A 16,833-nucleotide genomic window follows, 5' to 3' on the forward strand; every position below is an offset into this window, starting at 1 on the left:
CACATGCATATCTAGACAACAAGGGGATCCTATATATTTATCCTACATATAACAAGCATGAACTTTCACATCCAAGATGGCTGCCTGTTGTTTTAGTTTTCAAATAAAACAAAACTTTATCCTATTCAACAGAACAAAGGTGAATCTTCAAATTAAATTTGGGAAAGGTCCATCTACTGCTTCTGAAGAAATAACAATGATAATCTTTCACTTTTAAAATCAAAGATGGTTTTTTTTCCCCATCTGTCCCAAAATTTATCATACACAATTTGGGACCTAGGGGAGGTCACATATGAAAATTTAAACAGGATTAATGAAGCAATTCTTAGAAAAAAAATAGTTTGGAATTAGGAATTCAATGGTTCAAAATCCAAGATGGTCCCCTGGCAGCCATTAGATGATAGTGGGCTAAACGCAAAAAAAAAAAAAAAAAAGACCTTACCTAGTGTTAAGGTCTGTACGAACTAAGATAAGATTTAACGGTGTAATGTTGCGACAGCACGGTAAAGCAGTACTACCTATAATGGGTCTGTGTTGTGCCGTCAGGTCCCTGACTGTTCATTGGAATCTTCTCCAACACCAACACATCCTTGCCATGTTCCTTTAACCGTACAGTATTCGCCTCCACATCCTGACAATATATATATATATATCTACTGTAATATGTCTACAACATATACTTCTGGGGAAAATAAACCTAGGCACTTCTCTAAAACTTAGAATCAAGGACTTATGAGGCAAATAGGGATATTTTTGTGCTGTGCAATTTTTGTGAAAATCCCAAAAATGTACCGTTTGCAATTTCCACTTGTTTTACTTTTTGCAATTTCATTGTCTCTGATATTTTAAAAGCCTTTTTTGATGACTTTGAATACTTTAGAATGGTCATTTGTGTAGAATTTAACATCAACTGGAGATCTGACAAGTCATAACAGATAACTAAATTAACTAGTATTTATTTATTACAGAAGTGCTCAGCTGCATGCAGGTACATAAGCTCTATAGATTTATTACCCATTTGTTTACAATAAAAAGAACAAAAACAGAGCAATTTTTTTTATTTTGATTATTATGAGTTTTTTATGATTTTGAAAGGGTCACTTAATTCTCAAAAATTAGATATCCGTAAAAAATTCTCGAATTATAGTATTTCCCATCAAAATGATGACTAACAAATATTTCTTTCATTTTCTGAGTAAAGAGAGAAAGTTCTTTTTTCATAAGTTTTACTCACACGCAGAATTCTGTTGAAGTCATCTTTATCTACCCGTAAGAAGTGACAATTATCTTCTCGGAGCACGATGGTTGCCGCTCTGAAATGGTTACAAAGTCATTTAACAGATAATTTTTTTCAGAGAGAGACTGAAACTTTACACTCAAATATTTCAGATTTTGAAATGATTAAAAGAGACATTCAAATGAAAAGGCCTAAGAGACTATAGACTTGGAATTTAAATTTCATATGCCTTAATTAAGATATAACTGAAAGGTTTTTTTTGTAATTTTTTCACATCTTAATGTGTTTTGGTCTTAATAGCAGTAAGCAACTCTTATATAAATTTTGAAAAAATGAAAATATTTTCTGTGTTTATTGGATTTTCTTTAAATTGTTGAATGCCATTTAAACTAAAAAAAATCATCAATATTCTGTCAATTAAATGGCCAGCTGGAAGAGAATAAATAAAACAATTTTTAAAACCCAATAAATTCTAATAAGACAATAATGATACTTTTCCATTTTAATGATTTGTTTAGAAAGGGCCAACGTTCTGGTCCATTCGGTCTGATCCTCCATCTCTCTGCTATTCTAAGTATTTTTTTGTAATGTAATATCCCTCACATGATAATTGTCTGACATTGATGTTAGATTGTGCCGAGTGTTGTGAGAGTGAGGTTGAAAAGTTGAAAGGTCATCTGCCATGGTTACATGTCACATTTAAAGGTTAAATTAATGTATTTCCTACCTTGGTGCGTCATTAAGTAAGGCAAGTTTACCAAAGTCATCTCCTTCATGCAGTGTGCAGACAACACCCTGGAAAATGAAATACAAATCAGATATATTTTACCTATCATTTTTTATCCTTTGCATGTGCCTTACTCACTCACCACCTTGTGTTACAGGAACCTATAAAGATAGTCTGGTTGCAGTTCAGACACCTTGTTGTATGTTTTCCATGATTTCCATGGAAAATCTTTGGCCATTCCATGGAAAATTGTCCATAAAAATTCCATGGATGATTAGGACAAATTATCCATGGACATTACATGGACAGTGTCCATGGACATTTCATGGCCATTGTCCATAAAAAAATTTGTCCAAATTCCAAGAGATGTCTGTGGACAACATCCATGAAATGTCCACGGAAAACGTCTGGAAAATTTGTCCATTGGTCCATCCCTCCTGACCATTTTATAACACCATTTGGATTACTCAGTTACATATTGGCATAAATATGACAAAACGTTACGATAGAAAAACTCAAAGAAAATGAATATCAGCTGTCTTTGATAAGTGCCTCATTTAATTGTAAACACTTTGTCAAAGTCGCTCCGTCTTATGACAAACTCTTTGTCGTCGATGACAACGTCTGTCTATTATCCTTTTATATATAAAACAGGTACCTAATCCTCAGCTGTTATATGTAAACTTACCCTTCCATATATAACAACATTGACGGAGCCCTTTAGGATAATGTACCAGGATTTTCCTTCATCTCCTTGATTGAACACTGAAACAGAAGGATTTCTCAAAGTCAAACATCAGGAAATGACTTCCTTAAATACTGTAAACACTTCATATACCACAATCAAATCTCAGCGCACTATCACTTTTTGGGTTGTTGGATGATGCAGTGGTAAAGCTCATGCCTTTTTTCCAGCCATCCAGGGTGCGATTCCTGGAATAGATGTGAAAAGGTATGGGGGTCACCTTCCTGACCCTGTGGATTTTCCCTGAGTACTTTTGTTTCCTTCTACAGTAAGACCCCTCCCCTGTTTCCATGTGGGCCCATAAAAGTGATTGATATGAATTAGAAAGTTTGTTTTGCAATGGTTGTAAAATAAATACAGTTCATATCTGTATCACTATTTGACAAATCAGTGAAATGATCAGTTTGAGCGAGACTTCTTTAGAAACACAGCCTCGGAAACTACAGCTATAAATCAGGTGCTTGTGAGACACAACTTATAGTGAGGGCATTGTGTAACCTGAAAGAGTTAACATATTTATAACTTTTACCTCACCTTACAACCTTGAATAAATGTCAACAATGCCTAGGTGACAGACAACTTCTACATATAAAACAACACTAAAGCCGAATAGTTTTTTCATTACGAGGCAGAAGCTCTCGCAGTGTATTCTCCTAGCATACTCACGAAAGTTAGAACAGCTCTATACCACAGTATATTTATTTCACCCAACTGAACGAGCTCCAGAGCTCCATCAAAATTCTACCACCGAATGTTATAGTTTATTGGTAGATGTTAAATTTCCAAGGACCTTGAAACATTTGACAGTGTATTTATAGCACCTGTTTGCCAGTTTGACAACAGAATATAAAAACAGCTATCAAAATGTTTATTAACATATAACATACCGGTATATAATTTTTTAATTCTAAATCATTGATAAGTCGGTTGTCTATTTTAAAGGAATTCTTCTGAAGCAAGTAAAGTATTACTTAAAATATCTCCTATCTATTCTCCTATATAAAATGACAAAACATTTCTGAGACTGACTGCTAAACATGCACATATAGAGGGAATTTCAGGGACGTTGTATTTTATTAGTTTAACCACCTATACCAGGTTTGTTTGCTTACAGGAAGACCTCAAGCTGCAGCGTTACTTTGCTTCCTAACATTTAGTTTCACTAAGCTTTTTGCAGTCTATATTTAAATTTGAAGGTCCATCCCCAATCCTATCTTAAATATTATATTAAAAGTGCCAACAAACAGGTTTGTCTAAATAAAAAATAAAACTTGGTAAATCAACTTTACACTGAGAATAATTACACTGAATTTATAATTTACATGAATCCAATCAGACGAAAGGTCCACTGCTCATATCTTTAGAAGATTTGTCTCCATTTTCCTTATTGAGACAAGCGTAACCATACCCTTTATTATTATTTGAAATTTAATCACTTTAACCCAGAGGATATATACACAAAAATTGAAGTCTTTTTAATTAAGACTAATTTTCATGATGTAATACTTTAGTATGCAAATACAGTACCTGCACTCATTGTTGTAGCCCAAAATCAAAAGATTAAAAAAATCTGCCCTCCATACAGTCTCGTGAGCCATTACAACTGAAACATAGAGTGATCCCCCTTCCTCTTCCCTTTATGGTGTTTCTGAGGACTGACATGTTTCAGATTAGCTCTCTCATTCTCTTGCTTTTCAGTCACTCAGTTCATTTCCGAGACTTTCTTCGTGTTCAGTTTGTGTTTTTTACGTCCATCTGCCCTTTATTACTCTTCTGTTTACTTTCTTGCATGCATATTGTTCATCACTTAACCAAAGCCACTTCATACCTGAGTTAGTTTATAATTCCTTTACTCCTTCATGAGAAGTAGATTTTTTAAAAGTCAACAACAGAAAGACATATCAAACGCAACATTGTGTTATATAAGTTGCTAACATTATATCTTCTGTCTAATGTGTTCAAAAAGTGAACAACACCAAATTCCAAATAATTTGTCAAAGTCTCACTGTTTGAAATAACAAAATAGTCAATTCTGGCTTAGAGAGGCTGAGTTTTTAAGATATTCTGAATCACCATGTGTCTAGCTTAGAGGGATTAATGCATGCATGAAAGGTAAACACGACTACCCCAGATGGATTAATTTCCGTAAACCATATACATATGTATATATTGTCCAATATTCAATTAGTAGAAGTACCAGGAGTTCCTAGGGACCAGTAGTAATATTGATAATGCTCCTCCTATCAGAGTCACACATCAGAACTATATTGCCAGAGGTCAGTCATTACCAATGACATTTATGTGCTTCCTGTGTTCCTTATACATGGCTAGGGGCCAAATTAGTGGCTTTAGATCACTAACACTGTGGTCACTTCTGGACAGTATAATAATCTACCCCTGACATCTACCACACATCCGGAGTTCAGCCTCCCTGGGACAAATCTGACCCTGGATGAATCATTTTTATACCTGACATGGTAACCTTTCTCTGACATCACCATAAAGTCCCTACCTCCATCCATCTTTGTTACAGACAACTGTTAAAGCCTCGGAAGGACACTTAACCACTTTGTTATACCAATCCTTAACGCTACAGACAATAGTACCATGTCTGTATCCCTAAGTCATCACTTCCCACCATATTCAGCCTCCGTATCATTTATATCTACACAAACCCTATCGCCAGCAGCAGTTCACTTCACCACTTCACCACTTCACCACGTATCCCGCAGTTCAGGAGATGCTTTATGACCGCCATGGGACAAACTCGAAATTAAAATGACTAGCTCCCTATGCATATTTGATCAATTTCACCACTACACCTTGGTACATTTTATTATGACTTCACCAATTAATTCCGAGCTAAAACGGTCGGTGTTAATTGAAATTTCCAACAGTAATAATCGTTTTCTGTTGTTCGCAGGATCAGCATTTTCAATGATTTTTTTTTTGTCCAATAACTGCCAAGTAGCATTATGTACGTCTAAAACGGGCGAGAACCTTCAGAAATATCCAAGCACTTGATTAAATTTTCGGCAAGTTTATCTTGCAGTTGTGAGCAGTTAATTCAGAGAAATTCGGCCGAAACTCTGTTTTAAATCACACATATTGTTCATGTTTCTCAAATATATCAAAATTAAGGCAATATTATCAACACTTTTGCTTCGTTCCATACTCAAGGAGTCATTTCACTCTCCCAACGTTTAACAGTAACAGGAGAAGGCCTCGCTAAAACCAAGACAGAAATCATTAACTGAGAGAAGCTAAAGTGATTGAAACATTAAGATCGGTTTTTATACCCACTCTGTTGAACAATCACTGGTAATTAGGAAGCAATACTGATTTTGAAGAGACCCACCATTAAAATAGCATCTCGGATGACAGTACATAAAACACAACCCAACAGGTTTGCTGTTTCCACAAACTTGCTCATGTTCAGCGTGATTTGATTAGAAGATTCATTATACTCGGAAATTTTTACGTAGTCAAATGACAAATTTTTTTTTTTTTTTTTATTTTTGGGGGAGGGGAGGGGAAGGGAGGGAAAATTAAGTAAATTTAAAATGGGTTATGGAATTCATTCATTAATCCCTAAAACATTGTTCTAAATAGCTGTTGACATGTGATTGCTGCAAATTACTTTGTATATCAATTGAAGTTGATCATTCATGCATCAATAAGTACATATTGTATAAGTTTTGATGGTAACATTGTTTTTCATGCTGGTATCAAAGAAAAACCTATCTGCAAACTGAAAGAATATGTGTAGTGCATTCATGAGAAATTTTGCGAAAAAATTTTTCATCTTTTTTAGGAAAAAACATACAAATGGAACCCACACAAAACATAACGAAATTTACAGAAGTACATTATGCCATATTAGTGCTATTTGGTGTCAATGTGGCTATGCTGCTTTTTCTGGTATGTAAGATTAATATATAGCACACATCCTGAAGCTTCTGTGTTCATCATCATTAAAAATACACACATCAATTTTGATATTTCCAATTTTGAGTGAGCCAAGTCTCACAAGGAAGGCCATGTTGGTTTCCTTCTCTGCTCACAATTGCTGTCCTTTTCCTCTGCTGATTGATAATCTGTGTCATGCAAGTGAAGTCGTCAATACACAAAGTCTGCATATTACTTGTTGCAATTTGAAGGAAACATTTGTCATTCTTTGTAAATTTCTTCACAGACAGAAAAAGACAAGAATAGTTGAAGCCTAACCATTACATCACATCCCCTCTTGTTTATCATCATTCAATGGGAGTGAAACTGCAAGTAAAAATGATCAACGGATATATTACATGCACACAGCAACCCATTGTAGTGATATTATCACATGTAGGAAATCTCAGCAGGGCCACAATAGCTAAGTCAGTGAAAGTGTTAGCCTATGTATTGGATTCAGGTGAAGATCTGAGATGAGTGTCTCCCTGCATATGGTGTTATGTGTCTCCTTGAGAGCTGAGAAACAGACCAGTCTGAGCTGATGTGATTGTGTCCCTGTACAAGACACTTCACTTAACTGCTCAGGACAGCATGTGATGGGCCTCCCATATTTGATTCAGTGGGGTAGCCACCACTTACAACAAGGAGACCAGGCCTCAAAATGACCCTGGCTGTACAAAGGACCAGAAACCCACCAAACAAACAAACTGATATTTCAAAAGAATGACTTGATAGTAAATTATATACCAGGTAATGATATCAATGAAAAGGGGGAAAACTCACAAGGAAATTGGTATGAAATGAAAAACAAATCACAGTAGTGCATGTTTAACACCAAACAACTGATCAACTGAACAAACTAAAATGTCTGGAAGAACACTGCGTGGTTCTTAACATTCCCTCTCAAATCGGTATCAATGTTTACCAAATTTCTATAAACATTGACCCTGACCTTTGAACCCCGAAATGTGAACTCATTTGAATTATTGTCACACAAAGTACAGCACTTTGGCCTCAATTAATGGTCTTCATTTCTTAATTAATGATTTTAATCACAGCATTAGATTTACACTGTACTGATTCACGAAGGAAACAAATCAGGACAAATTTTGTCTACAAATAGCCATCAACTTCCAGATCCCATAACCTACCTCCCAGTATAACTGTAGACTATAGTGATACTAAAAACACTATACAAAAGAAACCACAACGTCTTAGGTTCAAAAGGTCAAGAAAAACACCTGTAAATCAAACATGTGTCACTCATCCATCAATGACCATGTTTAATAGTTAGTAACAGGGGTAAGCTCAATGTGGTTTCCGTTCAATCTTAATTTTCAAACAAATTCAGAAATATTTACAAATATTAGAAAAAAAAAATCTACCACAATCATGCTACACAATAGGTTATATTTGTGTCAATGCCGATTTACATAATTACTCTGAATTTAAAATCTGAAAGAGAATGGGGTTCATGTGTTATTGTTTAAATCAAAGGTTTTGAAAGTACATGTTATTTCAATATTATACACGTACAACTTGTTTGGTTGCCACAGAACCTAACAGAGAACAAGTACAGAGTTAATAGATCAAGCAGCTAATTAACTCGGACTGATTGCTATAACACGTTCTTCAAATCTAATTTGGTAAAAAAAAGAAAAAAAATAGAAATGGTGGCCTTTACACTAATTGATATTTTTGTACCTTGCGCTTGTCAGTGGATTTAAAGTTCACGGAATCATAATCAATAACCCCTTTCTTGAAACAGCTTCATACTTTTATCAACCTACAGATAAATACTGTTTCAAGATCAACATTATTTATAAATACACATTACATTTAAAGATATATTTTTACTTAAATTTGGGAAACACTTCATAAACATTTGGGAACTTTCCTGCATATAACACAGACTGTAATTGCACTTAAAGCGAACAAATGTGTGACCTTGACCTTTGACTGTTTCAAGTTAAAAGGTTTTAGAGTAATTGATTAAGTAAATGATATTTATGTTAAATTTCGTTCACATACCAGAAGTCAACTCAAGTGTGCTAAGAAATGAAACCAAGTGATCTGAATTGTGCAGACAAAGAAGGTGACAGAAATAGTAATTGTACTCAAAAAAAGGCATAAATTGTTAAAAAAAAAGGGGGGGATGTAGAGAACCAGGTCAATGTAACACAGCATTGACAGACTGCAGTTTCAATAAGTCAAATACAAACAGAAAAAAAAATCTTTGAAGAAGTGTGGCACTGACAGTTATACAACTATATGAACCATCTGAGCACAGCTAACCAGGTCAGACATGCTGTGTTACTCCAGCACGGCCAGCTCCACATTTCACAAAAGCCTTTTCAGGTCATCAATAACTCTGACCATCAACCAGAGTCTGAGGCTGTCAGTTTGTCAAGAATTGTGTCTGGCCTGTAAAAATGTTGCTTTTTTTAATTATAGTCAGCTTAAATCCAGACGTGACCAACGTTTTTGGGGGGTCTTAATGATAGCAAGCTTGAGGCTGTGAAAGTCCCCTTATCAGGTATAATTTATACAAATAGACTTGATCTATTTTATAACAATTGCTAAACAAGTTTTTCCAACTTAAATTAATCACTCTTGTTTGCCTGGATGGGAATTGTGTGAGGAGTCTTAATGTGGTAAGAAAACCAGTGTCCCCATGGAAAAACCCATATGATAAAGGGCAGGTACCTTTTCACATCTGTTCTGGGAATCAAACCACAGACATCTACGTGACAGGTAAATGCTTTACCACTGTGCCATCCAACCTCCAAGGTACATTTGTAACATAAAAGCTGGTCTCTCACCTGATGGTTGACATGTAACAGTAAGTTTCTATCTTATTTTCAGTTACCACTTTGTCACTAAAACCTGAACCCTTCTTTTTTACCAACTGCAGCATCCATTTTTGTAGATGTATGTACCAGTGGTGAGTGTTTTAATCATTGCTCCATATACAAATTCTAAAATCTAATTATCCTTGCACTGGGGCTTCTAATGTTATATAAATCAAATCAACCATGACACATAACCTCGTTAAATCTGTGCACAGGGACCAAAAATATACAAAGCTGATGACGGTTGAAAAAGGAGGTTTGTATAAACATCAGCGTTATACCACATGTTGTAACACTTAAACATGTTTTGATTGGTTGACAGGATGAACTATGACCTAAAGGGTGCTTCACACACTCAATGAAATTAAAAAAACACACCGTAAGTTGTTCGTTATTGTTTTTGTAATAATATGATTTTATTTCATTTTGATTTTTCTGGGTTTTTTTTCGTTAAGGTTATATCATTATCCGCTAAATGGTGACATAAACAAAACACACATGGGTACACATCGACTCCATGTGACAAAAAGATTTTTTAGTGGGGTGAAAAACAGTCACACAAACTGTGGTTGTGGTATATAGCATTTCTTTTACTCTCACTAAATCTAGTTTTTCCGAAACTTTTAAAAAATACCTATCTCAAGTAAAAATTAAAAATCACATACCACAATCAATTGTTTTGTAACCTCTCTATATCCCAGTACATTGCATTCTACCCCAGCACCAATCTGGCAGTTCATTAAACTTATCACTTTTATTTAAAATGAAGACTTTTCAGGTAAACATCTGTAATACTCACAAGCTGTGCCTGACTTGGTGTGGGACTCAAAGATGAGCACACTAGCAAGTTCTCTCTTGACCATTGTGGATAGGTGAGATAAGGCCTTTATATGTAGGAGCTCTTCATAAATGATTTCCAGATCCTCTGTGGAACGGTCATGTGGTCTGAAAACAGCCAATCAAATCACGTTATACAAAAGACAATTTTATGCAATCTTTATGCATAGTTAGAAGATGGATTGCATGTATATCGAGCCAACCTGCATCAAAGAGTGAAACGTTAAAATTTAAGTGATGTGATCTGCAAACTACCTACAACAAAAACAAATATATCTACCACCTCCTAGACAATATCACTTACTCTACACTAATTTCCACAGAATCACGTGATACGTAAACATCTAACTAATCATAAATGAAATTTCTTAAAGACAAAACAATCCAGAACTAATCTCAGTACATTTACATAAAGTGTTATTTTAGTGCGTTTATAAAGAATCATATTCATTCTTCTGGCTTGTCGGGTGCATGGTGCAGTGGTAACACACTCACTTTCCATCTAGCCTATGTTTGATTCCCAGAATGGAAATGAAAAGATAGGAAGTCACGTACATGTTCGACTATGTGGGTTTCCACCGGGTACTCCAGTTTCCACCCAAAGTAAAGACCCCTCATGTGCTTACATCCAGGCCAACAAGAATAATTAGTAAAAATTGCTGCAACCCGTTTTGCCATTGTTGTGAAATAATCAAGGTCTATATAACTCATTCTTCTCTTATTTCAGAAATCTAAATTATATATGTATAACATGTTTCTGATTCTCCTGATAAATGCTAGATCCAACAGCCAGCTACCTATTCTAGATCTCATATTTATGTACATGTAGAACGTGACTATTATAGAAATCCAAAGAAAAACAGAATTCTAAGAAGGTGTTATCCTGGACAGATTTGTAAGTATGAAATGTGAATATTTTCAAACTTTTAACTGCATCAAACAGGCACAATGTGTACTGAATGAACTGCGCTAATTTTTCTTGGAATTAAGGAACACCAAACGTTCCACGACTTCAAAGGAGATCTCATGAAACACAGAAGACACCATACTAAATGTCACCGTAAAGACCATCAAGACCATTAAAGACCAAATGGAAACTTTTATCAAATAATACATAGCTGATACCAGCATTGCGTTAGATTTTTTCGAATTCTTAAAACGCTGAAAATTAAACATGACAAATCTTTAAAGGTTAAACCTCCTACACATATAATTATGCTGTGTGTTAAGGTTATAACGGTACTGTATCATGTTTTACCTTAAGACCAAGAAGAGTTCGAATTCAGAACTAAATGAAATTCAAATAACATTTTTTTTTATGCTCGTTTGACAAGGAAGAAAGATCTTGTTGTTTTTTTTTTGGTAGAATTATTCCCCTTTGGTGTGAAATCTTTCAATCAGATATGCATTATTCACAATTTCCATATCGTAACATTGAGTGAAGTTAGTAGAAATGAACATCTGTTTGACCCCTGAAATTTCCAAAAATTTTTCACAGGGTATTTAAATTTAGTTTTTATATTCTTTTAAAATACTACAACCTACAGTACATTTTTATTCAGTAAGCTAGGTCTGAGGACCTACCATATTTATTTTATTATAATTATGACTTCAAATGCATATTAGAGAGCTTGGTACCTGAGGTTGTTTAAGCATATAAATTCTAATAAATAGATATTTTGAACATATAAGTAATAATCGTTTCATCAATGTATACATTATCATATATAGATAAAACAGGACGTGAGTCATACTCATCTACAAACACCTGATGTAATAAATTTGTGGTAGATATTAGCTAAAATTAATGGCTACAATATGTTGCCACAGTCACTGATATCGCAGCATATCTACACATATAGACTTTATTAAATACACAAACTCGTCAACGTACGATTGGTATAAATAATCTTTTATCCATCTATTCATCCTTCGGTTTGAAACAGTTTACTCTCGTTGCGAGAATTCGTAATTAAATCTGTTAAACCCTGATTACAGTCTCAGTCACTCAGAAGTTTAACTTTACTCTGGCGACAAAACTCGGCTTTCAATTAAATCATTCACACGTCGTGTGATTAAATCTCCACTGAATTGTCACCAAGATATCTTTTTCTTAAAGCCATTCCAGAAACTGCTGGCAACTTAAACAACACAGAACCTGGACTTCCTAATCAAATACATCAACAATGATGTGGAAAAAAAAAACATACAATTCACGCTGTCTTCATTTCATTCCACCTAAATTTTTTTTTAAATATACTTTGTACTATTAACATCTTTTTCCAAGCATGTTCCTGTCATTAATATTTGTCAGAAACATTTTGTTTAATTAAATAATCAAAGCTACTGACAAGGACAGAAGATATTGAAAATATTTTCACTAAAGGAATAACTGCAATAGGTCTTCTCCATGTCCATATTGAATTATACATGTACAGGCCAACTGATACTAATCTCTCAGAATCAACAGAAGTGTTACAGCTTCAGATAAATCTGCCCCAGATTCACGACAGATATTTAAAATCCTCAGAAGCATCACTGGAAAGATTCTTTCCGACATCAGTTTCTGGTGAAGCTAAAGACTCTACCAGAGTTAAACATTAAGAACATTTTCTAGCAGTCTTATTGCAGAGAATCTCAGTTTCCTATGTTGTAGTGGTGTTGGTTCATAATAAATCTATTGCTGGTTTGTTTATCCATGAGCATGGATTTCGGGTAATTGCTAAAGTGATGTCATTGTCCATGTCAATTTTTTACTGAGTATCATGAAATTTTAAATATTAAAAAAAAAATGAATTTCTGTGGGAAAGTTTATCAACAATGACAAAATGACACTCTTACATTGATAACCTTCTAAAATTTAATCTTAAGTCAAGCTGAGTTAAGACGAGAAATATCACAAAAGTCACGTACACATGATCATAACGCACTTACTACAGTAGTTATCTCCGAGGTAAAGTCCCTCTGGCCATGAATTTTAGGGCAACAGTAGAAAGAATACCAAAAATTTTCACTGAAAGGCCAATAAACTGCAGCCACGACATGGAAATTCACGACGGAATAACCAAGATTGATTAAATTGATTACACTGCTGAATATCTAATTTAATTTAATCATTGATTAAGAGAATGGAACTGCTTAATAAAACCAAATTCATGAATATTACAAATTTAATCAGAAAGTGAATCACATCACCATATACCTGAAACCATTTGATGTGATGACAAATCTTTAATTTGTTTTGTTGGGTTTTTTTTTCATATCCGAGGTAAACATCGGGACTAAGATACCCACCACACAAGCATTTTTTCCCTCCAATTTAAGTCATTGGCCAAGAGTGACCTTCGAACTTTAATCTCGACCAATGACTACCAAAAATTAAAGGTGTACAACTAGGTGGGGTGATGTATGGTTTGTGAAAATGAACTAAATTTGTTAATGGGTTTGTGAGATCTGTTGTAAACAGATGCAATGACATATACAGGCATCTGGCCCCACTTGTTTAAAACATCTCAACTTGAAATTTCCTCAAGTCGAGATCTTCCTCAGCTGATATCTCCTCAAAAACAGCTTGTATAAAATTTTCTCAAGGAACAGGAGGAAGTCATCGGCTAGGATGTCCTGAAATTCCTTGAGGAATTTTCATACAAGATATTTTCAAGGAGATATTAGCTGAGGAAAATCTGGGCTTGAGGAAATCTCAAGTTGAGATGTTTTATACAAGTGGGGCCAGGTGATTAATCAATATCTATACAACCCCGCCTTCATCTGTAACAGAGGAAAATGAGGAAAAATGAAAAAGTGGGGGTTTTATTCATGATATAGACTTTGTATATTTATAGGTACAATATAAACTGCCTGTGTATCTGACACACCCACGTCTAATAAAAATGTCACTTTCATTTCCTGGTCTAGCAGCGTTTGTATACACCTCCGTACAATAACAACAATTAAGACTGTAAAATAAAACAACAAAAGTGTCGGGGACTCTCAGAGATCATGTATGATGTGTATTGAAATTAGGGAATGGAGGAAGTGGTATATCAGAATGGAGTGGTATATGATCATTATTGAATGGTCACACTGATATGTATATATAAAGGTTCAAGACATGATAACATCTTCGTATCATCATTTTCAGTGGATGAGTGTGATTGGAGAGGTAATAACTGATCATACCCAGTTTAGTGTGAGTCTGACATTTGCACATTCTGCAGTATAATACACAGTTATAGGCCACTGAAGGTTTTTTTCTTCCAAACAGGAAAGAAACTTAATAATATCTGCATGAATAAGTAACAAGTTGTCATCGAAAACACAACATCTTAAAACAAATTTTCATTTTTATCTTCAGTAAAACTCCCATTTCTAATAACCTGTGTTCCTTGAAATTTTATGTACATTCCTTGAACTCATTTTTATCCTGGTCTCTTTATGTTCATATTATTTTCTGCATTATTTGTGTCACGTTTGTCAAAATTTAACCGTATCACACACGACTGATCTAACTTCAGGGTAGCGGTTCTGATCAGTCCTGTGTGTTAATACAGATGCAGGACAGGAGATAATTACAGAATTAACGATGGTATGGCTACATACCTGTACTGCCATCTGTTTTATAATTTTATTGTTTTATTCTAGTAAATTTTGTTTTTATTCAAGTAAAAATCAACCGTGATCAAAACAGCGAGTTTGTAAATCAAATGCAGCCTACCGGGAGGAAAGGCGTGAATAAAAACAATTTTCTATATTATGTTTAACAGTTTGTCGATTGTTTGAGTGGAGGATGTTAATAACAAATTAATCACAAGTAATTTATTCACACTCACCCTCAAGTACATTTAGGTCAAGAATGACAGATATGTTATATTCGGCCTCACAACAGTTTCAAAGTTTTTCTCGTGATTTGATGACTGTACGTATCAATTATTCAACAGTTTTCATTTCCCACCTACATTAAGCCAAGGACAAATAATTCTGTCCTTGATCACAGAAAGATTAAGACACCATCACTCATAATTACCGGCTTTCTGCAGAATATAGGCCGGTGCTATGTTTTATCATTTCTATATTTCTCTCAGCTGACATTTTAGACAAATTGGAGTTACAAGTCTGTCAAAACTAATCATAAATTGGACTGGTCAAAGAATTGTGTATTAAATACGATGTACGGACAGCTGGTACCCGACAATCTATGACCAACTTCGGATTACTCACACTGACATGGTCCCGAGGAGTTCGACTTCCCAGAGTTTTACCGTATTTATCTTATATAAATGTATTTATAAAATAACAGCATCAGCTGCTTCATGAACGAATTTCAAAACATATTTTATGTCCTTTTCGCGGAGGTATACGTGCGTTGCTGTTGGATCTGTTTGTGGTGTGAAATTCCATCGAGGATACATAAGTAGCCTAGCTAGCTAGCAGATGATCGGGTGATGGCTGGAGACGCATAGCATCCTACAGACACACAGCATCTAGAAACAATAATTTATTACCTGTAATCCCACAGCTGATTATCAACATCTTTCCTTTCTTATATCACAGATTTTCATCTTTGCCAATCTCTCTCCTATATTACAGATTTTCGTCTCCAGAATTCTCAATCCCATAACACTGATTTCTATCCTTGGAAATCTCTCTCCTATATTACAGATTTTCGTCTCCAGAATTCTCTATCCTATAACACAGATTTCTATCCTTGGAAATCTCTCTCCTATATTACAGATTTTCGTCTACAGAATTCTCTATCCTATAACACAGATTTCTATCCTTGGAAATCTCTCGCCTATATTACAGATTTTCGTCTACAGAATTCTCTATCCCATAACACAGATTTCTATCCTTGGAAATCTCTCTCCTATATTACAGATTTTCGTCTCCAGAATTCTCTATCCTATAACACAGATTTCTATCCTTGGAAATCTCTCTCCTATATTACAGATTTTCGTCTACAGAATTCTCTATCCTATAACACAGATTTCTATCCTTGGAAATCTCTCTCCTATATTACAGATTTTCGTCTACAGAATTCTCTATCCCATAACACAGATTTCTATCCTAGGAAATCTCTCTCCTATATTACAGATTTTCGTCTACAGAATTCTCTATCCTATAACACAGATTTCTATCCTTGGAAATCTCTCGCCTATATTACAGATTTTCGTCTCCAGAATTCTCTATCCCATAACACAGATTTCTATCCTTGGAAATCTCTCTCCTATATTACAGATTTTCGTCTCCAGAATTCTCTATCCTATAACACAGATTTCTATCCTTGGAAATCTCTCTCCTATATTACAGATTTTCGTCTACAGAATTCTCTATCCCATAACACAGATTTCTATCCTTGGAAATCTCTCTCCTATATTACAGATTTTCGTCTACAGAATTCTCTATCCCATAACACAGATTTCTATCCTAGGAAATCTCTCTCCTATATTACAGATTTTCGTCTACAGAATTCTCTATCCCATAACAC

The 16,833-nt window shown here is 34.7% G+C and overlaps 1 protein-coding gene across 1 annotated transcript in view; it reads right to left on the bottom strand.

The window, feature by feature from the left end:
- Window positions 1–16,833, bottom strand: part of LOC132547367 (rap guanine nucleotide exchange factor 4-like) — an 81,499-nt gene that overhangs the window by 12,967 nt on the left and 51,699 nt on the right. Inside the window, exons 9-13 of the mRNA XM_060211127.1 lie at window positions 10,312–10,457; window positions 2,653–2,729; window positions 1,965–2,032; window positions 1,235–1,313; window positions 519–631 (exon numbers count right to left, since the gene is read on the bottom strand). Of these exons, the coding sequence (XP_060067110.1) occupies window positions 519–631; window positions 1,235–1,313; window positions 1,965–2,032; window positions 2,653–2,729; window positions 10,312–10,457 (483 nt within the window). The remainder of the gene's footprint in view (window positions 1–518; window positions 632–1,234; window positions 1,314–1,964; window positions 2,033–2,652; window positions 2,730–10,311; window positions 10,458–16,833) is intronic.

Source organism: Ylistrum balloti, unplaced genomic scaffold, assembly GCF_031769215.1.
Source record: "Ylistrum balloti isolate Yb309-2 unplaced genomic scaffold, AGI_CSIRO_Ybal_v1 Utg369950, whole genome shotgun sequence".
Lineage (NCBI taxonomy): Eukaryota > Metazoa > Mollusca > Bivalvia > Pectinida > Pectinidae > Ylistrum > Ylistrum balloti.